The sequence below is a fragment of the Cryptomeria japonica genome, chromosome 8, assembly GCF_030272615.1.
Source record: "Cryptomeria japonica chromosome 8, Sugi_1.0, whole genome shotgun sequence".
Lineage (NCBI taxonomy): Eukaryota > Viridiplantae > Streptophyta > Pinopsida > Cupressales > Cupressaceae > Cryptomeria > Cryptomeria japonica.
This window is the reverse complement of record NC_081412.1, coordinates 727,068,176-727,096,045: the sequence shown is the minus strand read 5'-3', so window position 1 is coordinate 727,096,045 and position 27,870 is coordinate 727,068,176. Positions and strand designations below refer to the sequence as shown.

At 33.7% G+C, this 27,870-nt stretch overlaps 2 protein-coding genes across 2 annotated transcripts; one reads left to right on the top strand and one right to left on the bottom strand.

The window, feature by feature from the left end:
* Window positions 1-10,306: 10,306 nt before the first annotated feature.
* On the top strand, window positions 10,307-10,716 carry LOC131046777 (ethylene-response factor C3-like). The gene has a single exon (XM_057980567.2). It carries the CDS (start codon window positions 10,350-10,352, stop codon window positions 10,689-10,691), a length of 342 nt encoding a protein of 113 aa, XP_057836550.2. The 5' UTR covers window positions 10,307-10,349; the 3' UTR covers window positions 10,692-10,716.
* Window positions 10,717-27,033: 16,317 nt separating this feature from the next.
* Window positions 27,034-27,870, bottom strand: LOC131046767 (ethylene-response factor C3-like). Its single transcript, XM_057980557.2, has one exon. The coding sequence runs from the start codon at window positions 27,868-27,870 to the stop codon at window positions 27,034-27,036; it is 837 nt and encodes a 278-aa protein (XP_057836540.2).

Sequence of the window (27,870 nt, the reverse complement as noted above, 5' to 3'; positions counted from 1 at the left end):
GCATGTCTATATGTAATGTGAACAAAAATAGCAATCTGGACTAAATTGTAGTACTGAGACTGTACATCATTCTATGGTCGCAATGTATAGTTCTCTGCAAAATCAACCACCGATATAATAGTGCCAATCGGGAAAGAGTTCTTACACATCCTGAACTGTTGATCCAACCACTAAGACCTATGGGTGTGCCTTGCATACTTATAGAAAAGATTTTCCTTAAAATCCAAAATAAATTCAGCAATACTCACTTCTCTTGAGACTAATTCACATCTAGAACCTTCACTTCCACTCTTCAAAGTATATTTCACTGTCTCATATCTTTTTTTCTCAACATAATTATTTCCAAACTCATGTTCGCTGCCCTCGTGAAAACATGAAACAAACTTTGACAACCCACCGCATTCTGAGCACTTCTCATTCAAACAATTATTTCTATAGAAATAGTAGCCATCATCTCTAGGGCATAAAAATAGATGTTGCAAGTCTCTTGATGATCTCGGAAATAGCATTGCACCACACTCCTACAACATCTCATTAGTATGCATCATAGAACGAATATGACATAAAATTTCATGGTACATTGAAAACTCCACATGGTACTTGCAACAACAGGTATTGCGAATCTTAAGAGGAACACAATAAATGGTTTCAAAGATTCAAAGGCCCTTTGTGATATTTGCAAAGTTGGATGTAATTCACAAAAAAAATTGTACAACATTATTTGGCTTGATTCCAAGAAATTTGGGATGCGGTGTGCGGTCTCAGTTGTCGATTCTTAATTTCAAAACGTCCTTTACATTGGGTGACACTCTAGAATTAGAGTGCCAAAATTGTTGAATCTCTTCCTCCACATTGTCAGTCAACTTTCTATCAACACGTGGAAGCCTCCCACCAAATGCCCATGTATCTTGTTGAAGTGGATCATCAAGTCTTTGTCTTCGAGCAAGTGCTCTATCCAAAGTTTTACGCTTTATGTTAAAATCAACACAAGTTTGTCTCATTTGACGAGCCTTCCTCAATTGATGGCTTACTAAGGAGGTTGTAATCACTCTTCGAGTGGCTCTCTTATCTCTTTCTTTGGTATTCTTTCCAATAGAATTGAGAGCGTCAAATAGATTTTTTGCAATAATAGAATTTCTCTACATCTTCTTGTTCATACGAATCTTCAATTTGTTTAGCAATGGTCATCTTTATCATCTTTAGAAATTGAACAAAGAGTTGGCATTGCTCGGTCAATGTCTTATTGCTAAATTTTTGGTTGAAAAGTTGTGTAGCCCACAACCGAACGGTTCTTGTTGACCTCTTGCCTTCAAGATTCGCAATAATGTTCTCATCGATTTCAAATTACCATTTTGGGGTTCTTGAAGGTCTTGGATTTGGAATTTGTCTTTCATCCATGAGAGGGTCTTCATTTCTAAAGTAATTAGGTGTTACATATGGTTGACTTGGTTGAGAAATTCTACCTTCAATGTTAAAGTTTTTCACGTTTTCACCTCCTAAGTCAAAATTTTCCACATGTTGAGCATTTTCATTATCACTTTCAACATTTTCAAAATTTTCAATATTTTCACTTTCAAAATCTATATTTTCATTTTCAATAACTTGTGGCACATTTTCATTTTCAATAACTTGTGGCACATTTTCAAATTCAATTTCCTCTTCAGTTGAAGTAACATTAGCAATATTTAACATACCTTGTCTTCTCCTCCTATGACATTCTCTATCTCTTTCTCTATACACTTCAATTTGGTCATTTGAAAGTTTTCTTTTGCGTTTGGACTTCCGACGACTACTACTCCCCATTTGCCTCCACACATGCTCCTTCGTGATTGATAATGTAAGTTTTCACTTTAAGAATCTCCCAAAAGCACAAATTTGTCTCTAGCTGTCTAAAAACCCGTGATCCTCGACAGAAAATAGAATATGCAGGCTGTGGGCCATTGGAATCTACAAAATGGCCCACAAACCCATTTTTTCCATCTTTTTTGTACTAAAATTGGATATTCGATAAAATCGGATATTCGATAAAATTGGATATCTGATTTTAGTACAAAAATTTGTGGTCCCCAAAAATTTTCCCGTTGCCTCCATTTATTTAGTAAATTGCCACATGGTAGAAATCCGAGAGAGAGAGAGAGAGAAAGATTTCCCGTTGCCACCATTTATTTAGTAAACTGCCACATGGTAGAAATCTAAGAGAGAGAGAGAGAGAGAGAGTTGCCACTCTCAAACCGTTATAAACACCATATGACCCCTAACGACACCATAGGACCCCTTAAGACATCAAATCATGTCGTTAGGGGTCATATGGTGTCCTAAGGGGTCATATGATTTCCCATGAACCCTTATGACCTCTTAGGACACCATATGACCCCTAATGACACCATATTAGGTCACTTTGGGTCATATTGTGTCATAAGGGGTCATATTGTGGCCTATGGCCCCTTAGGACACCATATGACCCCTAACGACATGATTTGGTGTCTTAAGGGGTCCTATGGTATCGTTAGGGGTCATATGGTATCCATAACAGTGTCATATTAAGACACCAAATCATGTCGTTAGGGGTCATATGGTGTCCTAAGGGGTCGTAGGCCACAATATGACCCAAAGCAACCCAATATGGTGTCATTAGGGGTCATATGGTGTCCTAAGAGGTCATAAGGGTTCATGGGACACCATATGACCCTAACAACATGATTTGGTGTCTTAATGAGTCCTATGTTGTCCATAGGGGTCATATGGTGTCTTGGGACACCATACGACCTGTTATGACACTGTTATGGGCACCTTATGATCCCTAACGACACCATAGGACCCCTTAAGACACCAAATCATGTTGTTAGGGGTCATATGGTGTCCTAAGGTGTTGTAGGCCACAATATGACCCCTTAGGACACAATATGACCCAAAGCGACCCAATATGGTGTCATTAGGGGTCATATGGTGTCCTAAGAGGTCATAAGGGTTCATGGGACACCATATGACCCCTTAGGACACCATATGACCCCTAACGACATGATTTGGTGTCTTAAGGGGTCCTATGGTGTCGTTAGGGGTCATATGGTGTCCATAACAGTGTCATAACGGGTCGTATGGTATCCCAAGACACCATATGACCCCTATGGACAACATAGGACCCCTTAAGACACCAAATCATGTCGTCAAGGGTCATATGGTGTCCTAAGGGGTCATATGGTGTCCCATGAACCCTTATGACCTCTTAGGACACCATATGACCCCTAATGACACCATATTGGGTCGCTTTGGGTCATATTGTGGCCTACAACCCCTTAGGACACCATATGACCCCTAACGACACCATAGGACCCCTTAAGACACATTTCGTTAGGGGTCATATGGTGTCCCATGAACCCTTATGACCTTTTAGGACACCATATGACCCCTAATGACACCATATTAGGTCGCTTTGGGTCATATTGTGTCATAAGGGGTCATATTGTGGCCTACAACCCCTTAGGACACCATATGACCCCTAACGACATGTTTTGGTGTCTTAAGGGGTCCTATGGTGTCGTTAGGGGTCATATGGTGTCAATAACGGTGTCATAATGGGTCGTATGGTGTCCCAAGACACCATATGACCCCTATGGACAACATAGGACCCCTTAAAACACCAAATCATGTCATTAAGGGTCATATGGTATCCTAAGGGGTCATATGGTGTCCCATAAACCCTTATGACCTCTTAGGACACCATATGACCCATAATGACACCATATTGGGTCACTTTGGGTCATATTGTGTCTTAAGGGGTCCTATGGTGTTGTTAGGGGTCATATGGTGTCTATAGGAGTCATATGGTGTCTTGGGACACCATAGGACCCCTTAGGACACAATATGACCCAAAGCGACCCAATATGGTGTCATTAGGGGTCATATGGTGTCCTAAGAGGTCATAAGGGTTCATGATGTCTTAATCTCTCTCTCTCTGCCCCCTAATCTCATAAGAGTTCATGATGTCTTAATGTCATAAGGGTTCATGATGTCCTATGATGTCTTAATATCTCTCTCTCCCCCTCTCCCCTAATCTCTCTCTCTCTCCCCTAATCTCTCTCTCCCTCTCCCTCTCCTTCTCTCCTCTCTCTCTCTCCCCTAATCTCTCTCTATCCCTCTCCCCTAGTATCTCCATTTATCTCTCTCTCCCCTAATCTCTCTCTATCTCTCTTGATCCCTTCCCCCTCCCCATCTCTCTCCCTCTATCTCTCTCTCTCTCTCTCTCTCTCTCTCTCTCTCTCTCTCTCTCTCTCTCTCCCCTAATCTCTCCACTAATCTCTCTCTCTCTCTCTTTGCTAATCTCTTTATCTCTCTCTACCTTCCCTCCCCTCCCTCCCTCCCTCTCTCTCCATATCTCTCTCCCTTCCCCCTCTCTCTCTCTTTGTCTTTGTCTCTCTCTCCCCTAATCTCTCTTTATCCCTCTCCCCTATTCTCTCTCTCTCTCTCTCTCTCTCTCTCTCTCTCTCTCTCTCTCTCTCTCTCTCTCTCTCTCTCTCTCTCCCCCCTACCCATCTCTCCCTTCCCCCTCCCCATCTCTCTCTCTCTCCCCTAAGCTCTCTCTATCCCTCCCACCCTCTCTCTCTCTCTCTCTCTCTCTCTCTCTCTCCCCCCCAATCTCTCTCTCTCTCCTCTCTCTTTCTCCCTCTCTCCCTTGCTTTCTCTCTCTCTCTCTAAAATATGAGTGATAAAATCCGATATCGGATATTGGATTTCTGCCATCGCCATTAATGTGGCAGTTCAGTAAATAAAAGGCGGCAAGGGGAAAATTTTGGGGGACCACAAATTTATATATGAAAATCGAATATCCGATATAATCAGATATTCTGATTTTTGTAGTCAAATTTTCAAATTTCAGCTCGGGAATGCTTTGGTATTTGGCTTGGAAGTGACAAGCCTGGAAAGTCAACTGAAAAAACATGTTTCTCAGTATTCCTTGATTTTCCAGACTTTACACTGGTGGCTGACGACTTTTTTTGTAGCCAAAATTGATAAAACGAAAAGGGTTTTTTAAGGACGTTCCCATCTTTCCAAAAATATAGGGCTTGTCTTATTTTGATTTTAATAAATAATTATTATTTATTTTCTAATTGAATTCTAACAATAGTCCTGATTGATATACTGATTGAAAAACACTCATAACTTTCAAACGATATAACATTTTTTGAATCCGAAACATGTGTCACATCCGATGCTTCGTCTACTATACAAAAAATTTTAAAAAATTAAATTTCATAAGGTTTTGACCAAGTTAAGGTGGTCAGACGTAGGAGTTTTTGAATTTCTGAAAAGCTGTAGTAAAAAATTCATAAATAATTATTTACTTTATAAAAAAATTTTAAAAAATATGTGTCACATCCGGACATGAGTCTAATACTTATATTATAAATATTATAAAAAAATATTACGATTTGATTGTGATTAGGGTGGTCAGACATACGTCTACTTCTTATTTTTTTCCTAAAATTTTAGTACCACTGCATTGAAATTTGAAATTTTCATCAAATAGGATTTTTTTTTTCCGAAAAACAACTAGTAGCTTAGAAACTACATTCAATTTTCTATATATTCTCTTCTTACATATTTTAAAAATAATGTTCACAACTTATTCAAATTTTCATGTCAAGTTGCATAACTCTGATTTTCTGAAATTTCATTGCGACTTAAGGGCCTTTTTTGGCACACCATGATCCTGCACATACCCATATATGAGATCATTGTAGATCATTTTGTAAGGAAAAAAAGGGTGAAATTATGCAAACCTAATATGTGAATTATTGGTTAAGGGTTTATGTTTTTAGCAGAGCTTAAACCGGTACTAGATCTGGCATAGTAGATGCTAATCTGAAGTAGTACAAGACTTTGGATTAATATAATTCATTTTGTAAGTCAGTGTGACTTCTTTTGTAATTGAGTAGTGAGCTCTAGGAACTTGGCCTTCCTGCATGTGCAAGCCCCTATTGTAAGAGTAATATTCCCTTATTGGCCAGTAAGCGAATATTGTGGGTCACAAATCCCACCGAGGTTTTTCCCACATCGGGTTTCCTCATTAAAATACTGTGTTATGGTGTGCTTCTCATGTGGTTGTTGTTATTCTTGTTTACTGCATTATTTATGGTTTACTGGTACATAGTTTTGATATGCTTTTCATGTTTTAAGTCAAGTAAATTTATATACCAGTTAGATACTGATTCACCCCTCCGCCCCTCTCAGTATCTTTGGGAATCCTAACATTTCCACCAAGACACCTCTTCACTGTCATAAATTTCACAAACTAGCTTCATGTAACCTATAGCAATAGAAAATTTCCCTAAAAAATCACTACACCAAGCTAAAGTGTCTGATCCCACTAAGGAGTTAAACTCCCAAGAGACAAGAATATCAGCCAACTCCCACCAAGAATCCTCTAAACCCCCAGGTGGCCACTCACTAGGATCCTTCCATCTATAACCAAAGGTTGGCCCAAAAGTCTAAATGGACTTATAATGTCCAACCAGTAGCCACATGGATATCATTTCAATTTGTTTAATTTTTCGTGGCAAACATCCCATGGTACTAAAGCCAAACTTATTGCAAATTAAATACATTATGATTATTTATGAATTTTGAAATTTTCACATGGAGATTTTAAAGGTTACATGTTTGGCTTGTGCAAATCAAGCATAAATCTACAAGTTTTAGTGAAATTTATTCAATATTGAATAAAAATTATTTAAAAATTATAAAATATCTCATGTTTCTAGCAATATTTTTAAAATTTGTTGAAATATTAAGGAGATTTATAGATATGTGAAAATATTGTAAAATTTTGTTATATTATAAAAAAATATTGGTAAATATTTCATTGATCTATTTAAATCTAGAGAATTTTTTCTTCTAGATTTGTATATTTAAAAAATTTAGATCAATATTTGACAACCTTGCTAGATTTTGTGGAAATATTCCTTATAGGGTTTGTTCTCAACAACTTGGCACACTTTTTCATTTGAATCTAAAAATTAATGTAATTCTTGCTAGTTGAACTACTATATTCCACTGATTTGGCAAAAATTTGGTATCAACTTACTAAGATTTGGTTTAATCTACAATAATTTTACTTTTTCATTATCAAAAATAAAATAAAATATTCTATCAAAATAGACATAAAACTAAATAGAAAATAATATAAATTTAAATCTATTTTTGTGAAATAGTCAAATTGAATGGCATGGCTATGTATTCACAACTTATATTTAAAAGTGGTGTAAAATCTCTTGCACCTGCATAATTTTACCTTCTTTAATAATTTATTTTTCTAGCATTAATGTATCAAAATATCTCTAGATTATAAATTTCATCTTAAGAATTTTTTTTATTATTATTAATATTTTGCAAGTCATTTGCAATCTATTTCCACCAAGTGTGCATTTAAGAATATTAAGAAAGAATATGTTAAATTTTATTCTTGTGATTTTTCATGCCTTTAATGTTCTATAACAAGATGCATAGACCAGCAAAAAAAATAGAACAACATCACTGTGATGTTTTTGAATTAAGAGAGTCTAAGTTTTGACATAAACAAGACGCTCTAAGTTTTGAATTATTTAAGTGACTCATTTGAAATCACACTTAGTTTAAAGGAGATGGAGCCTAAAAAAGATAGAAAACTCAAGCTATTTGAACTAAGCATTGTGACACTAAACCTAGTCACTAGTCTTGTAGAGTACCAGAGAACTAGGAAGAAATTATTCTTTCACTAGTGACAAGGAGCTCTTCCAAATAATTTACATGCTATTTGAACTAAGCATTGTGACACTAAACCTAGTCACTAGTCTTGTAGAGAATGAGAGAACTAGGAAGCAATTATTCTTTCGCTGCAATTATTCTTTCACTAGTGACAAGGAGCTCTTCCTAATAATTTACACCCTTATTGTGTGATTCTAACACAAATCTCTCACTCCTATCATATATACTTTCTTCTTTTCCTTTTTTTTTTTTGATATGACATCCTTCATCAAGAGATTATGTCTCTTCATTGAGTGTATCTAATAGCATAATAGAATGTGAATATAGGAAAGTTGAGGATGGCTCTAGGGCCTCTAATGTTGATGGCAACCTTGTCCTAAGCAATGGTTGTGTCTTCTAGACTATCAAATGTTTCAAGCCACATCTTAATTCCACTTTTTCTTGAATCTCTTATCTCATTTGCATATTTCTCCCATGGCCTCCTCCTTACTCCTTGCAACATTTCTCTACACCCAACTTTGATTTCTTCTTATCGACCCATTTTTTTCTGAACCTTACTAAACATATTATAAAAAATAAAATAAAATTCTAAAAAAAAAACATAAAACTTAATAAAAATTAATATAAATATTACCTATTTGCCAGTGAAGTTTGGAAATTGTTTGGCATATTGTTTGACAAATTTAAAATTGCCTATATAGATACTATCCTTGGTTATATCAAAGGCTACAAGAAATTTATTAAATCTTTTTGGTCCTGCTTGTCTCTTGAAATCTTATGGGCGATATGGAAGTTTCGAAATGATGAGTTATTCAATGACAGACCTAGGAATCTTACTGAGTCTTGAGGAGGCTCATTTTTCATCTCGCCTCTATGTAGGTTTCTGTCATTATCAGGTTCGATGAAAGTAAGTTTGATCAATGGCCAGAAGACGGATATACCACTGTGCAAATCAAAGAGATCTCCCATGGTTATACCTGGGAGAGTGGTGACCATAGGTTGTCCCCCTTTGAGCAGGCACTCGGAAACTTCATGCATTTCTTGGAGGAGAGGCGGGCCTAGATGGATCTTTGTCGCCAGCACGAAGACTTGATGTAGGGGTATGTGGTGCACCCACACAAGGACCATATTCTTGATGGAAAGATCAAGGTCTGGATGGTGGGGAGTTTGGGATGGACTGCCTGGATCCCCCTGGCTAAGAATGATCCTCGAGATGGAGAACTTGAGTTCAGTTAGAATATTGTTTCACTTCCATGTAATTTGCTCTTATGGCTATGTTGATACTCTTTGTTATCTTTTCTTAGATCTTTTTGTATATGGACGTCTTGGCTAAAATTCTGTAGAAGGTGTTTATGGGTGGACTCAAGGTTTTAATCTAATGGTTTGCTGACTCTAATGTAATCCTCCTTTTTTAATCTTTTATATTTAATTCAAAAAAAAATTAATATAAATATATAAATTTTACTTTCTGATATTAAATCTTATAACACAGAAACAAATCTTAAAATTATACTTTAATATCTAAAATAAAATTAAAATATTTAGAACATACAATTTGAATCGAATTTAAATTAAAAAAACAAACGATTACCACTGCAATAACTTATTATAAGTTATTCAAATTCTACTTTTCAAAGCATATCTAAATGTGATGCATTAACAAATCATATAATTCGAAAGCTTAGATCCGAGTTCAAGTCTTTTTACAAAGGGAATGCGGTCACTCAATTGTTTCTTACCCAACTTTGATCAATACCTCAAAAGTGCAACCCTAATTCTGTGGGCTCACGGCATGCTATAATTAACCAGTGCTGTATTCAACGTCCATGAAAAGGAAGCCTGCAAATGGTTTTGCCCCCACGTGTAATAATATTAAAAAAGTCTGAGGAGCCAAAATGGACCAGCATTAAAATTACAGATATTTTGTCCTCTTACAATGTGAAAAGACTTAAAAAAACCCAGTCTTTTTTATCAATCAGTCAAGCACGCGCGAGTATCAGTCAATGAGGTCCACACAGGCCATTCGTGCAAGCATTTACAAATTTAGTATTCTCAAACGTTGACAGCAGTCTCCTGTGCGTAACAGCAGTCAACAATGAAAAGTAATATATTATTCCACTCTCTTGATTATAAATAGGCAACATTCCCAAATCCTAGGGCACAAGAACAAAAACTTGGAAGGAATGGATTCTTCTAAGGGGGAGAGCAATTTTGTGGGAAGTAATCTGAAGAGAAAAGCCCAATATAATGAATCCATCCATGTGAAGAAAAGAAGTATAAATTATATACCATCTTCTTCTTCTCTAGGTTATGGTCCTTATGAAGATGAACCAGAATCATTCGTGGCTGCTGCATATTCAGAAACCATGAATTCTGATCAAGAAGTGAGTCTCTGCAATGAAATTGGCTCAGAGGCGGACTTGGTTTTGAATGGAGTTATGAAGAATGCGGCCATTGAAGGGTGTTATGAGCCCATGAATGGTAAAGCTGAAATTGGGAGTGTGAGTAAGAAGAAGTCACGAATGGATGGAGAGAAACATTACAGAGGAGTAAGAAGGAGGCCATGGGGGAAATATGCGGCTGAAATCAGAGATTCAAGAAGAAGAGGAATGAGGATGTGGCTTGGAACATTTGACAGTGCAGAGGATGCAGCCATGGCTTATGACAGGGCTGCCCTCAGCATTAGAGGACCCAGAGCCATCCTCAACTTTCCTATATTCACCCCCTCTTTCATGATGCCAGATGAATTCAGTGAAGAGAAAGAGTCTCTTGATGGAGGATGTCAGATTACAGAAGAAGAAAAAGAAGAAAGTACATGTGCAAGCAGTGAGAGATTTGTGATAGAATTGGAGGATATGGGTGTAGATTATTTGGAAGAGCTTCTTTTCACTAGTGAAAGAATAACTGCTTCCTGGTTCTCTGGTTCTTTAGATGAGCAGCTAATTTCTTAGTCCCACAGTCTTTTATAATCATGGTTGACTCTGAGCCAAACTTTCCAGTTTATACACATAAGACCTAAATATTTCGTAAATGCCTGTCAGAACACAAAAGCTGTATAGAAATATTATTCCAATCTGCGAGGTCATTGGGGTTTCTGTGAGAGTCTTGGTTTGGTTTAATGAAATTTGTTATTTAACCCTTTGTTTCTATCCACCAATCTAGATTCACTGTCATCCAAATGTCTTCCAAATGTGAACTGTTTTTATCTTTAATTATTTTGACTGGTTACTGGTATAATTCAATTGAAAACATTAATTTCTAACTTATTTATTTGATTCACACGACGGTTCATGAAATATAATTTTAAATAATAAAATATGTTTACACAATTATATCTAGAATATGTCAAACAATTTCTGTGAGAAATTTGATTTAATTTTATGAAATTAGCTATTCAACTCTTTGTTTCTGTTTTAATCTAAATTATTTTTAAAGGCCTTCAATTCCTTTCACTATTGGTATAGTTCACTTGAAAACATCATATCTAAACAGTTTGTAGTAAGTTGTTCTCATTTTTGGCTCACTTTGGTCTAATGATGGATCATGAAATATGATCTAAAATACTGATGGAAAAATGTTTACAGAATCATCTCTAAAAGTTTTTCAAGAATTTTTTATGATAAATTTGGTTTAGTTCAAAGAAATCAGTTATTCAACTTTTTGTTTCTCTATGTAAATATAGTTTCACTGTTATCAGAAAATCTTTCAGATATGAGCTGTTCTTGAAGGCCCTCAATTCATCTAACCATATAGTTTACTTGAAAATATCAACTCTAAATAATTTTTCATAAATTATTATTCTCTTCTTTGACCCATTTCATTAAAAATGACTGTAAGAAATTTGGTTTATTTCAATGAAATTAGTTATTCAACTCTTTGTTTCTCTGTGTCAATCTAATTTATGTGTCATCTGAAAGTCTTCCACATGTGATCCATTTTTAAAGACCTTACATTCCTTTGACCACTAATATCTATAGTTCACTTGAAAATATGAATTCTAAATACTTCGTAGTAAATTATTTTCTTCTTTGACCGACTTCATTTTGATGATGGATCATGAAATATGATCCAAAATGTTGATGGAAAAATGTTTACATAATCATATGCATAAGCTTTAAAAAAATTCTGTGAGAAATTTGTTGTGGTCCAAAATGAAAGTTTTCATTCAAGTCTTTGTTTCTCTGTGTCAATCTAGTTTTACTATCATCCAAAAATTTCAAATGTGAACTATTTTTTATGACCTTCAATTTTTTTAACCATTGATATAATTCACTTGAATACATCAACTCTAAATAATTGATCACAAATTTTATTCTTTTCTTTGACTCATTTCATTCTGATAATAAACCATGAAATACTATCTAAAATGTTGTAAAGAATTTAACACAGGCATAATTAAAAAATTTCAAAACTATAAAATATAAAAATTAAATATTTTGATATTAATCTTTATTAACATAATAAAATAACCTAGTCAAAGATTAAAACAAAACTACATGATTGTATTAAATAAAACGAATCTAAAATATTGCAGTACAAAAAGTTTAGTGAAAGACTGATCTGAACCAGATCTACAAAGGTAGTGGTATTATTTTCTTCAGCTTAATAGTGGAAACCAGATCACACTAATCAAAATTATTTAGATTTGAAAAGATGAATGTAATAAGTGGTAACGAATGTAAAATATTGCAGTACAAAAAGTTTAGTGAAAGACTGATCTGAACCAAATCTACAAGGTAGTGGTATTATTTTCTTAAGCTTAACAGTGGAAACCATATCAAACTAATCAAAATTATTTAGATCTGACAAGATGAATGTAATAAGTGGTACTTATCTAGTGTTTTAAAATATGGTACATGGCCTCCCTCCTAATTATGTTTCATCTATTTTCTTTCCTACGGTTTCATCTTAGCACCTCTGGTTACTGCCTGTGGACTGTTTTAACTTTATGAAACTGCCATCTATGAATACATTGTCGACATTATCATAAGTATAATATGAATGGCCTGCAACGAAATTTATTGAGAACATTGTCATATTGGCTTACTGCCATAACATCTTAAGTAGCATATTGTGTGGATTTGGAATGCCAACAAGAGAATATCAGCTAGGGATGGACAATAACTTCAGTCTTGAAAGGTGGAGTTCAAAACCTTTTCCCATTCTAAATTATATTTCAATATGTTTTTAATATTACATTTTATTGTATTTGTATTCTAATTTTAGTTTTGATTTCGATTGTATTTGTATTTTGTTTATGATTTTCAGCTTCACATTATTAAGTAGATTGTTCAACACATCTAGAGTACTTGAGTAAAATCAAGGACCTAGTTCTTAAAGGTAATTATACTTGCGTGAGTTCATGGTAATTATGAAGATTATAAAGATAGTTCATCTATCATATTTCTAACAATTTTGTTTCTTAATTGTAAATAGTCCATAACAACATAACAATTGTATTCTCTAACAAATGTTAGTAGTCTACATATTATATCGTTCATCTTAAATGATATATAAATCCAAGCAACCTTTCTCTTTTGAAGATTAATCACAAACTATAAATTGATCATTGTATACAATTTTGATCTAAACCCTAAACTATATCTACAAAGTGGGCTAAGTTTACCTTTACATAACCATTGTTATGGTTGTTATGTTGATCTAAGACCAATTTTAAGTGGGGTAGGACCAATTTAAGAGATAGGTGGCATGTTTCTTATGCTGATGTGGTCATTAAAAACTCAACATACAGCATGGAGATTAATATTTTTTAATGCCAGATCTCTGGAAACTCACAAAAAATTGAAGAAAAACCTCATTTATAAGAGTGTGGCTCTCATAAATCCACCCTTAGGGCTAGACTATAAATATTTCAATATAAGAAGTAAAATATTTGTTTGCATTTAGAGAGAATATTTTATAGCAATGAAACAAGTTATGGAAGGGGTATTAAATTCACCTGCTACCAATTTAGAAGAAACCCTTCAACACAATTTTCCTCTCACTTTGTCTATTCTACAACTCACGGTAATTTTGAGGGCCTAGAAGAGTTGTATCTCACTAAATTTATGGGGAATGATCTAAATAACAATTTCAAACTAAAGTCCTCTCCTTTGCATCTTGACTCTGCAACCCAATCCTAAACTCATTTATTTATTGGAATTAAATTAGGACTTATGATGAAGAATCCCTCCTTCACTAACCCTCACTTTAACTTTGGGGTTAGCCTATCTCAACTATTTTTTCATTAAAAACCCAAATTGTCATCTCCCACTCATGGTATTTCCCCTCCCAGTTACCACCCTCCTCCAAAGACTCTTGTAGGATCCTTCCAAATGTCCAAAAAGTAAACACAATAACCACCCTTCACCAAAAATCCCTTTTGGGTACTATCTTCTCACCAACATTTGGTATATTACCAAGGAAACAAAGATATGCACAAAAACATATGTGAAAATGGGGTTTGTAATTCATATTCATAGAGTGTTGTTTCAAGATTCCTGCACCGTTCTTTTTAGAATTATTAGTGAGGATTCAATAAGGGTCAACAAATCTTATAATTTATCATGCAAGAATATCACTCTAAGCATTTATCTATCAATGAGGATATCACTACACTTACAATTAAAACTACATTGCTATCTACACCTATAGGGAAACCATTATTCTTAAAATGCTACTCCTATAGAGGTACTACACTCTATCTACTTCACCTATGGGCATACCAAATGCTTGTTTCTCATTGATGTGTAAGAAAAGAAACCCTAGACTAACATGTGTATTTTAATGTAGGTCAATCCTTCTCCCATACAACATTAGAGATGTGAGTGGGCTTGGATTTCTATCTACAAGGAAGAGCCATGTCGTCCTTGACTCACATTTCTACTGATTACATGTAATCCAGATTGGAGTTGTGTGCAACAAACTAAATTAAATAAGGCTCAGTTGAATAGATTTGATAGAATACAAAAAGTACAAAACAAAAGGTGGAAGAGAATTACAAATCTAGTAATGAGATACAGAGAAAAAACTACCGTTGAAATCTGGTGACGATTTTGTCAAATAGAAGAGTGGCTCACTAGAGTCCTTAATGTTGTTCTATCACAATCTAGTGTCAGAAATAGATTCTAGGAGGCTACTAGGTAACTCTCCTCAAAATTTCAAGAAAAAGTGCCTAAACACTAGTGCCCAACTCTAGTGTCCAAGTATTTTTTGTTGTTCGAAGTATAAAGACTATTGGTCACTATCTACTTTGTCTACCTATATCACTATCTCAATTGCACTCTTTCAAATCAGTACATGCAAACATGAAAGAGGAGAAAAGGTTGTGTTGTATAAGTGATTTTCTAAGTTAAATCATGTGTTGGTGTTCGCACCTCCACAACACTAATGAATGATGATGAATAATGTCATGTACTCCCTCATGAGTAAAAACAAATTAAAACATAAACTAAAATGGTTACCTTAGGCATGAAACCCTTTCTTGAATCTCATGTAAGGTAATGATGAATTTCTCTCATGAATTCCTACAAAAGTTTAGTACAACATGGTGATAATGATAAATCGTAAGAATTAAATGATATTTGATAGGAGATCACTATATGCTTGAAAATACCTCTAAACTTTCCAAATTTATTGCTCTTAAATTCTTAGGATTAAAGAGAGATATTCTTAGAACATCTTAGAAAATGTAGCTAACAGAGGAGGGAGAACTACCTTTATATGCAACTAACACCTTTCACAAGAAAACTTCTAAGAGAGGCAGACATAAGGTTATATCCATTAAGGGCCCAAATTGACATCTGAAATATTTAAATTTGGAGCCAAATTTGGAGGACCCTAGCTTTGGGCACTAGTGTCTATACCAATTAGGCTACACAAATGTCTAGGTATAAGGGGTGAGTCCAATATTAAGATCTAGACCCTAGATGAACGTATTTGCACAATATCGAACACCATCTCTAAAAAGGGTGTTAAACAAAACATGATATTGTAAAGGGTATAGAATTTATAACTTACACTTATTTATGGATAATTTTCATTACCTTCTTCACTTGCACATCTACCTCATTTCTTGCATCACTTCTAAGGCTAACATTCCAACTCCATATGAGCACCTCCTACTTTCTCCAACATTCTATAGGTATACATATCCTTAGGAATTCACTTATTAAATAAATGACATAGCACATGTATTCATTAAATACCAATAAACACTCCTAATTTTTGTTACCCATCATTTTTACTAAGTTTGGATAGTTCCTTTGAGTCATTAAGCCTCTCTTTATTCCTTTCACACTTTAAATCCCTGAGTTTCAAAAATGCCCAATCGACCAATCAACCTTATTTGAGGCGTCAAGTCTTACTTACATCAAAAGGTGCCTAGCCCTTTGCGTTATCAGTCTACCGCTATTTAATGGAAGTGTAACTCATTAGTTTTCATTGTCATCAAGCTTTGTTCCACCCAATCTCCAATCCCTAATAGTGTTGTGTCAATGGGCCCCTGACAAGTCTCATATCGAACGATCACACTTTTAGGATCTTTTTGCAGACAGATTCAATTGTTCCATGGTTCTTAAAGTACTCGATAGCCGAATGTCATGATTCCAAAGGAGTTGTTATCTATCAAGCGATTAGGTGACAATCGAAAATTTGTACCATTCAAAATGCCTGATTCTTCTCGATGATCAATACTCCCTTATAAGTCGATGTTGGGGTATTGGAGATTTCAAAATCTTTTGTTGCGTGCTTCATAAGCTCCCAGTTCAACCAGTTGTCGTACATTACGCAACTCCCAAGGAACAAATTGAATGAAGATTTGCAAGTACCCTCTTTAATGGTTGATTAAATGGCTAAAGGCATGTAAAGGTGGTAACATGAGTCATAGCATTTGATACTGTCACCTTTTGCAGATGAAATTTAATGCACCACCCTTTGAGTTGGTCGAAGTAACACACACTATCATCGATAATGAATTTATTTTATCATAATGGTTTTGTCTTGTGATAACCAGTTGCTAGTTGTTAATCCTAACTTAAATTGGCTAGATAGCGAATAAGGGACTATTATCCAAGGGTTGCATGTCCTTGCGTGGAAACAACAGACTGATTTTTCAAAATATAGAAAGATAAACACCTTATTAAGTAGAATTGTGGAACATGTCAAATATTACAAACAATGGTTGCAAGAAAAAATAATTGTGAGAAGAAACCCTAGTAATTAGATTTTCAAACAACAAGGAAGATGGTGCTCAAAGGGAAAGCTCCAGTGATGCAACCTGATGTTGAACATATGCAGGAAGATATATCATCTTCAATTTGTCCGACTTTGCTCAAGAATGGATGCAGAGTGAAAGGGAGTTTGTGGCGGATCTCTTGGCACTAATTGAAGAAGAGACAAAGGTCGAGATGATTGAAAATCAAATTGTAGGCAAGAATCCAGTACCTAATGAAGAAGTAGAAAATTAGGATTATTTATGGTATGGGTTCAGTGTTAAAGACGTTTATGATGAGTTTTTCTTTGCTTAGGTAATTTTTGAAATGGTCATTTTCAAGACCGTTACTTTCCCAGAAACCATTACTTTGAAACTAAAAATGGATGTTAGTTATAAAAAGGGGTTTTTAGATAATATAAAGGGGGGGGGACTTATCTTTTCATGATGCCTCATTGTACAGAGAGATGAGTCTGTGAACTCGTGTTTTGACAGTGAATGAATAAGGAAGATATTTTTAAATCTTTGAATTTCTTAATGTTTTCTTTAAAATTGCAATGAATTGTGTTTCTTTGTGGTTACTCTTCACTATTATTCTGCTATAATGAACTGTATATGTATTTAATTCTAGAGCTTTGAGTTCAAATTGAATCATCTATTGAAAAGAGTTTGTTGATCTTTCTTTTCCTAGATAACATATATGTGGGTGTGGAATAAATAAAATTTATGTTATTTATCTACATTCACTTCATTTTGAGTTTCATCTTTCACATCTACTTTCATGGTTATGGGTAGGTGTTAGTTTACCTTTTAGATGCTTTTTGGTGAAAATCATACCCTTTTTTCATTCATTGCATATCTTTCAAAGGTAGTTGCACCTTGTAAACTAAGTAGAGAGTACTTGTGACTCAACTGTTGGTTAGATGGTCATTGATATGGGCAAGAGAGTATAAAACTGAAATGACAAATCACTCAACTAATAGATTTTTGGTGACTTTGTTGGGGAAAGAAATCAAAGTGTGCTATATTTCCCCAAAAATTTGAAGGTGCCTCCCCTAAGATGAAGGTTGGCGGCTCTGTGTTTTATTAGAAGATCCCTCTGGTAGAAGAATTTTAATTTATGTTATGGCATTGATTGCAGCCCATCCATGGGGAGATCAGATTGGACCTTTGGCTTTGCCTCAATACATAGCCTTGCCTAAAATATCAAGAAAGTATTTTCCAAAGTTTTCTAGAGATAAGACACAAGATCCTGATAATCATATCAAAGAAGTCACGGTTTCTTGTGGGATTCTTGGGGTTTAAGAAGAATAGGTGCTTGTGCAATTGTTTGTTGAAAGCCTCATTAGAAGTGTTGCAGAATGGTTTCAGAATTTGGAGAATGGATGTATTACTAGCTAGGACAATTTAAAGGTAAGGTTTCTAGAAAGATTTAAACCTTTGGTTGATAAATATGAATTGTTGCTTAATTTATTTGAAATGCAAAAGAAAGAGGATGAATCTATTAGAGATTTCATTGAAAGATTCAATCAGTGTTTTGAAAAGATTCATCAATCTAGTATCAACCAACTGAAAGTAATCAGTTATGTGTGTTCATCACTACATTACATCCGAAAGTTAAATTTCTTTTGAAACATAAAAAGATGCAAAATCTGAAAGATGCACAAAATAAAGCTATTCAAATAGAGGATGATATGATCGTGACTGAAAAGAAATGCATAAGTAAAAGTGTTGTGAAAGTTCTAGAATCTGGATTATTCTTTTATAATTAGAACTTTTATCCAAGAAAGAAGCCTTTACAAAGGAGTCTTGTTACAAAGGGAGAAAAACCAATATGTCGTATATCTTATTGTCAGAATTTAACAGTTTTAATGAAACAGATTTTCAAGCATCTTTTGTGATTGAAGCTTGTACCTCTAATGCTGCAATAATTTCTTATTTATATGCTAATGAAGTTTATCCCTCTAGAGATGCAAATGATCATGTCACACAACTGGAAGAATTGGTAACCTACCTAGTTACAGCTTCTATTGAACAAACTTGTGATAGCATGTGTGATGAGGAATTAAACAAAGACATGCCAAAGAATTCTTCTTCAGATTTTGAATCTTTTACTTTTGATGTCATTTCAATAGATGATTTTAACCAAGCAAACGTAAGGAGTGAGCATAGAAAAGAAATGTGTAATCATGAACAACCAAGAGACATCTCTTATGCCGATATACGAATGGATTGTGAATCATTTCGATTCATTTGTAGCTATAATGATGAATATATGTTGCAGCCCAAGTGTTTGAAAAATCATGAAGGTGCTAGAATGAAAGTTGAAAGCAATGAATCAACTATTGTTTATATTCTACCACACATGCAACCAGAATCCCAAATTTTTTAATTCGGCGATGAAAGGTACGAAGATAAGTTACGCCAAGAAGAAGTAATCAGCTGCCCAAGTTTGGAACCTTTTTTATTTTCAAGATAATTTATCATGACGATTTTGTCTCGTCTTTTCATCTCAAGTCATGAATCGTCACATGGGATATGTAATAAGAAAGAAGATTTTAAAATATCAGAGGAGCTAATGGCTGAAGCAAAAGAATCTAATGACATATGTTCTATAAAAAGAAGTCTGGATTATGTTCATGATAAATGTTGTTTTTAGAATCTTTGTAAAGGTTGTCCAATCCAGGGTCTGGTTAATTATTCAGGTAACTAGGCATAAGATACTGATATGTTAATGCAACTTTAAATAAGCATATACAACATTATGTTGAGGCATTCCACTCGGCTTCAAAAGTATACAATACAAATTGTCTTTTTGGGTCAAATACCTCATTTAGGAAATTCTGGCAAAACATTACTTGGGGATTTCTTCCCATCACGGTCGCAAATTGGAAATTGAGAACGATTCTTTTTGTTCATCCGTCATTATTTTGCACTGGCAAATATTTCTCCTAAATTGTCTATGGCTTTGCATGATTCATTTAGAGTCGTCTTGAGGTAGGAGGCTTCCTGCCGTTCATACATTGTAAATAATATGTGGTGTGTTGTAGGCTTAGTTTTTTTTAGCTCCTAAGTTCTTCCTTATTAGTTTCTTGCTTGTGCCCAGTTCCCCTCTGCCCCTTGCAAAGCAGCTCCATGTTCTTTGTTTTTCCCTTGAGTCTATTTCCCAATGGATTAAACACTGGGCCTTGCCAAGATTCGAGATTTCTCTTCTTTCTGTCAAAGAAAACATTCCCCAGTCAAAGCCAGTTGTTACCTATCATTTTTACTAAGAATAGTTTCTTTGGGTCATTAAGCCTTTCTTTATTCCTTTCGCACTTTAAATTCCCAAGTTCCAAAAATGCTCAATCGGTTGATCAACCTTATTTTAGGCATCAAATTTAACTTACGTCAAAAGAGGCCCAACCCTTTGCGTTATCGGTCTATTGCTATTTAATGGAAGTGTAACTCATTAGTTTTCATTGTCATCAAGCTTTGTTCCACCCAATCTTTGATCCCCGATAGTGTTGTGTCAATGGGCCCCTCACAAGTCTCATATATGTTGATCGCACTTTTAGGATCTTTTTACACACACATTCAATTGTTCAATGGATCTTTAAGTACGCGATCTAGTCCAATGCCACGATTCCAAACTAGGAGCCATTATCTATCGAGTGATCGGGCGACAATCAAAAATATGGACTATTCAAAATACCCAATTCTTCTCGATGACCAATACTCCCTTATAGGCCAATGTCGGGGTATTGGAGATTTTGAAATCTTTGGTTGCATTCTCCATAAGCCCCCAGGTCAACCGATTGTTGTACATTACACGAATCCTACGGAATAAATTGAATGAAGATTTTCAAATACCCTATTTTATGGATGATTAAATGGCTAAAGGCACATAAAGGTGGTAGCATGAGTCATATAATTTGATATTGTCACCTTTTGCAGATGAAATTTAATGCACCGCCCTTTGAGCTAACTAAAGTAATGCACACTATAATCAATAGTGAATATTTTGTCAAAATGGTTTTTCCTTGTGATAACCAAGTGTCGGTTGTTAATCTTGACTTAAAATTGACCAGATAGTGAACAAGGGAATATTATCCAAGGGCTAGATGTCCTTGCATGGAAACAACGAACCAATTTTGCAGAATATAGAAAGACAATCACCTTACTAGGTAGAATTGTGGAGCGGGTCAAAAATCATGAACAACGGTTGCAAGAAGAAATAATTATGAGAAGAAACCCTAGTAATTATCTTTTTAGATGACAACAAAGATAGTTCTCAAAGGGAAAGCTCCAGTGATGCAACATGATGTTGAGTATATGCAGGAAGATATCCTCTTTGATTTGTCTAACTTTTCTCAAGAATGCATGCAGAGTGAAGGGGATTTGGTGGTGGTTCTCTTGACACTGATTGAAGAAGAGACAAAGGCCAAGATGATTGAAAATCAAATTGTGGGCAGGAATCCAGTACGTGATGAAGAAGTAGAAAATTGGGATTATTTATGGTATGGGTTCAGTGTTGAAGATGTTTCTGAGGAGTTTTGCTTTGCTTAGGGTAATTTTTTAAATGGTCATTTTCAAAACCATTACCTTCCCAAAAACTGTTACTTTGAAACTAAAAATGGATGTTAGTTATAAAAAGGGGTTTTTAGATAATAGAAAGGGGGGCATTATCTTTTCATGCAGTCTCGTTGTACAGAGAAATGAGTCTATGAAATCATGTTTTGACAGTGAAGAAATAAGGAAGATATTTTTAAATGTTTTCACTAAATTACAATGAACTGTGTTTCTTTGTGGTTACTCTTCAATGTTATTCTACTATAATGAATTGTATATATGTATTTAATTTTAGAGCTTTGAATTCATATTAAATCATCTATTGAAAAGAGTTTGTTGTTCCTTCTCTTCCTGCATAACATCCGTGGGTGTGGAATAAATAAACTTTGTGTTATTTATCTACATTCACTTCATTTTGAGTTTCATCTTTCACATCTACTTTCATGGTTATGGATAGGTGTTAGTTTACTTTTTCTGCTTTATAATGAAAAGCATGCCTTGACATTCATTGCATATCTTTCTAAGGTAGTTGCGCCTTGTAAAATAAGCAAAGAACACTTGCAAATACCATTGCAAGTGACTCAATTGTTGGTCAAATTGTCATTGATATGGGCAAGAGAGTATAAAACTGAAGTGATAAATCTATTAACTAACAATTTTTTTTCTTGCCCTTAAATTTATGGTTTTGATACCCTCTCTACATGTATGCTAGTACCATTAAAATAATTCCCTATTTTAATCATCTTAAGCTATTTTTAGTTATATTTTTTATATAACCTTCTAATTTATAACCTATCAATTAAGGACACTAACCATACATATATTCAACTAAAAATAACTTTTAGTTAGTGTTCTATACATTAAATTCTTGATACAAAAAAACTAGACAAGCTATAACAAATACGTCATCTTGCATAAATTTTAATTTTGAAAGAATCTTTACATCTCAAACCCGAAACCCTTGCCACAACAAATCTAACCATCAATCCCTCTAATAATAGGTAACACACTTATATTGTAAATATTAATTTAAATTGTTATGGAATGGTTTTAAAAATACTTGGTAATTATTTTGAGTAGGGTCATGCCATTAGTAAGGGGTTTCCAACAACTAGTTTTCATAAATATAGGTAAGATTATGCTAAACCTACATAACCTTGGTGTGATGATTGTTTTATTTTTTAACTACATTAGAGTTGGGATTAAGAAGGTTCCCCTAGGATTATCAATCTCTAACATAATATCTAGTGCTCATGTGCATTCTAACATATTCACCAACTCATATAGAATACTACTTATCTCACCTCTCTTGAAATGAAATTAGATCCAAAGATGATAAATGACTACCCTAAGGTCTCATATGGCTAGGTCTTTTCATATTGGATAACATAGTTGTTCATTGTGTTTCCCTAGTAACATAAATGGACTTACGTAATTATTCTAGTAGAATCTAGAAATATGGACTAGATATGTAATATAGGGATAATTTCTATAGCTCCTAACCTAAAGTTCAATGTTCTTGATCTTGAAATCTGAAAATTGATTATTTTTGGAATTCGTGTATGTTCATCGAATATTCAATATTTGTAATGTTGGCTCATAAGCTAACCGAAAGTTATAAAAAATAACAAAATAAGGGGGTGAATAGGAGGTTATAGAGAAGAAAAATAAATTTTAAAAAATTATTACAACCCCTAAATGCATAAGTAGAAAAATACCAAATTTACTAGTTCTTACTTAACAAGATAACTCATGGTATCACAAGAAAATTCCTATATTTAAAGGGGTTCCCTATCATGAAGTAAGATTCATTAAGCATCCAGCTATTAATAAAATACTCCACAAAAAGAGAGGTAATATTCAAACTAACCACATAAGAAAAAAATATATATTCAACAATTGGCATGAATATGAGATTTGTCAAATAATAATTACATGCAAACATCCAAAATGGAGAGTTCAAATAATATAGCTAGAAAAAATGAGATGAAACACAATGAATTCATTTGTATGTGAATGCATCTTAAATTCAATGAACTCTAGCTAGATAATTAGAAAATATAAAATGAAAAGTAAATACATAAGTTATAATATCCTAGTGTATTTGGTCCTCAACGAATTACTTTAAGGTGGGGGGATGCATTCACTATGTGCACAAACCAACAAGTTGGTTGTGCTCTTGCAATACTTATTGACCATCCTTTGTAGCACTTTTTAAAAGTTACCTAACAAACATTGCATCTTTCTTGATCTAAAATTTTTTATATTGTTGACATGAAACTCACCTAGTAAAGGGAGAGTTTTACTAGCCTATGTTATTTTCATTTTCTATTTGTGTAGCTCACCTAGCACAACACAACTTGCTAGCCCTTGTGATTTTTTCACTTGTCTATAAGCCACCTAGCATAACACAATTTTATCTAGTTGTTTTAGTAGGCTATGGATAGCTAGGTTGGTTAACTTCTCATAGACACATGGTTAGTATATTAAATGCATGTTAAATTTTTTGACTACTTGAACTTGGTGGGTTTCTTGGCACCAACATCTAAGTGCAATAGCCTAATTTTTTTATATATCTTTCAAGCCTTACTCTAGACACATTATCAAATTTAAAATAAAATACTCCATTAAAATAGACATAAAATTAGATAGAATTTTACATGATTATAACTCTATTTAGGTGTCAAATTGTCAAATTTAATGTCATGAATATGTATTCACACTTATATTTAATATTGGAGTAAAATTAAAGTTATAAATATAAAACACATACATTTTATCCCTTTCATCTATATACTTCCACCTTCTTTAATAACTTGTTTCTCTATCATTAATAAGTATCAAAATTGGTTTCGATTATAAATTTCATTTCTGAAGATTGTCTTTTGTTTATTTTATTAATATTTTACAAGTAATTCGTAATTTATATTTTACCAAGTATAAATTTAAGAATACTAATAAACAATTTATGAAATTTTACTCTTATGATTTTTCTTTCCTTTAATGTTTACATATTATTTGTAGTCATCCACAATATAGAAAATTGGTTATGAGACTAGTAGCTAAAAATAGAGCATCATCTTCATATAAATAAGCTTATTATAATGCTTAATAAATATTTCTTAATAGATGTCAATTACTCTATATACATCCATTATATTATTCTTGCTAGAAAAGAATGTGCTAAGCTTAACTCAAAAAGTGGATACTTTAGATATCTATATATAGATGTTTCTTACTTAAGATTTAGTCTAAAATTTGATTTAAACAACACACTATAACCTTTCACTTGTTTAAGTAAATCATATTAAATCACACTTAATTTAAATTAGGATGAAGTTGAACAAGACAACAAAAAATCAATCTATTTGAACTTAGAAACAGTGTGACACTAGAACCTAATCACCGCTCTTATAAAGAACAAGAGAATTAGGAAGTAATTTTTTTTCTCTAATGAGAAGGAGGTCTTCCAAATAATCTAACTTAGAAACAGTGTGACACTAGAACCTAATCATCGCTCTTATAAAGAACAAGAGAATTAGGAAGTAATTTTTTTTCTCTAATGAGAAGGAGGTCTTCCAAATAATCTACACCCATATCCTGCTACTTTATTTTTATTCACTTTCCATTTTTTTTAAAGAGGATTTTAGAGAGAGAGAAAGCATTTTTCATTTTGAAAGAAAATGAATTTTTCATTTTTATCCTTTTTCTCATATTTAATTTTTTATTTTCCTATTTTTATTTTTACCAAATATCATTGGGAAATTAATTTAAACATGCTCTTGAGTCATTTTCTCATTTCTAGATCAATAACAAATATGAAATTTTATCTTTTTTAGGAAATAAACTATTTTTTAATGGAAGTAAAAATTATTTAAAATAATTTGCATATAATTTTCAATACAATTAAATTGCAATTCCACTTTTCCTTTACTAATTTCATGGTTTCTTAGATGTATTAGACATCCTTAAAATGCAATTATTTATCTATTGAAATATAGATGAAATACAAACATGAAAAAAGAAATAATTTATCTTACATGTTTATGGAATTTTTCACAACACATAGATTCTTGAATCATGACTAACCTATATTCAAACTCAAATGAGATAATTGGTACTCATCTCAAACTCATTAATACACTAACACATGGTGACATAATTAAGATAACCATATTTAAGAATTTATAAGAAGTCATAGAGGCCAATTCCATATTGGGAGCCTTAAAAATTTTGCATTATAGAGATGTAGAAAATACTAAAGAAGTAGATTTGTGATATTTGCTAAAATTAACCATGCAAATGTTAGTAAAATTCTCTTAGATCTTAGTTCAATTAGGGTGCAACTAGAAAGAAGAATAATTCTAGCTAGAAAATGATGAAATATACTATAATAAACATTATCACATATTTCTACATTTACTTATCTTAAGCAATAACAATCTAATAGATGACTAAAAGAGGGGTAAAAATTTATTCAATCACTAGGTTACATATCAATACACAATATAATGAAATTATAGACCACAATATGATCAATTTGTGTACAAAAATTAAACATTTCCACACTAATGTAATCTAGATATAATTTAAATAGTCAAGCAATAAGAATAATAGACAATAAGACATAAGTCATTAGGAGTTTATATAAGTTTAATAAGGCAGAAGCTTTGAATTTTTCATTAACTTGCTCACAATGTAGGGCTAGCTTCAAGATGACCTTGGAGAAGTTCTATATTTGTCTTGTTAGTAATCAAGTTTCTAGGTGATTAATATAATTTTGCAATTATTGGATGCAAACAATGGAAATGAAAAAACTCTAATGAATTTGTGTAGATGCATGGAAATGAAAAAACTCTAATGAATTAGTATAGATGCAAAGCTGTAGATTTAGAGTGTTTGTTAATAAAAAAAATTATAATTAATTTCTTGAATTTGAATTGAATCCTATTTTACAATTGACTCCACTCGTTTGCTAATATCCCAGCAGATGTCAACAATATGACATTCTCTCCCAATAAATTCTTTTCGTGGGAGCAGTTTATAGGAGACCTACCCAATTCTTGGAGTCTTGCATTTAAGAACATTAAGAAAGGATATGTGAAATTTTACCGTTATGATATTTAATCCCTTTGATATAAACATATTATTTGTAGCCATCCACAATATAGCAAATTGGTATCAAGATGGAAGGACTAGCAACTAAAAATAGATCATCGCCATATAAATAAGCTTTAGAACAATATTTCAGAAATATTTCTTAATAGATGTGGATCAATCTACATACTTCCATTATGTCATTCCTGTTAACATTAGATATCTATATAGAAATTTTTCTTACTTTAAGAGTTAATCTGAATTTTTACTTAAACAACATATTCTAAATTTTAAATTTTAACTTGTTTAATTAACTATCTAAAATAACATTTACTTAAGAACAGATGACCCTAAACAAGACAGAAAGCTTAAACTATTCAGAACACTGAAACCTAGTCACTGCTGCTCAAACTATTCAGAACAGTGAAACCTAGTCACTGCTCCTCTAAAGATAAAGAATCAGAGAACCAGGAAGCAGTTATTCTTTCACTAGTGAGAAGAAGCTCTTCCAAATAATCCACACCCATATCCTCCAACTCTAACACAAATCTCTCACTGCCAGCACATGCACTTTCTTCCAAATAATCCACACCCATATCCTCCAACTCTAACACAAATCTCTCACTACCCGCACATGCACTTTCTTCTTTTTCTCCTTCTGTAATCTGACATTCTCCATCAAGAGACTCTTTCTCTTCACTAAATTCATCTGGCATCATGAAAGATGGGTTGAATATAGGAAAGTTGAGGATGGTTCTGGGGCCTCTAATGCTGAGGGCAGCCCTTTCATAAGCCATGGCTGCATCCACTGCACTGTCAAATGTTCCAAGCCACATCCTCATGCCTCTTCTTCTTGAATCTCTGATTTCAGCTGCATATTTCCCCCATGGCCTCCTTCTTACTCCTCTGTAATGTTTCTCTCCATCCAACCGTGATTTCTTCTTCTTACTCATACTCCCAATCTCAGCTTTACTATTCATGGGCTCATGAAACCCTTCAATGGCTAAATTCTTCATAACTCCATGCAAAACCAAGTTCTCCCCCGAGCCATTCTCATTGCACAGACTCACTTCTTGAGCAGAATTCATGGTTTCTGAATATGCAGCAGCCATGAATGAGACTGGTTCATCTTCATAAGGACCATAACCTAGAGAAGAAGAATATGGTATATCAGTTATACCAATTTGCTTCACTTGAATGGATTCATTGTACTGGGCTTTTCTCTTGAGATTACTTCCCACAAAATTGCTCTCTACCTTAGAAGATTCCAT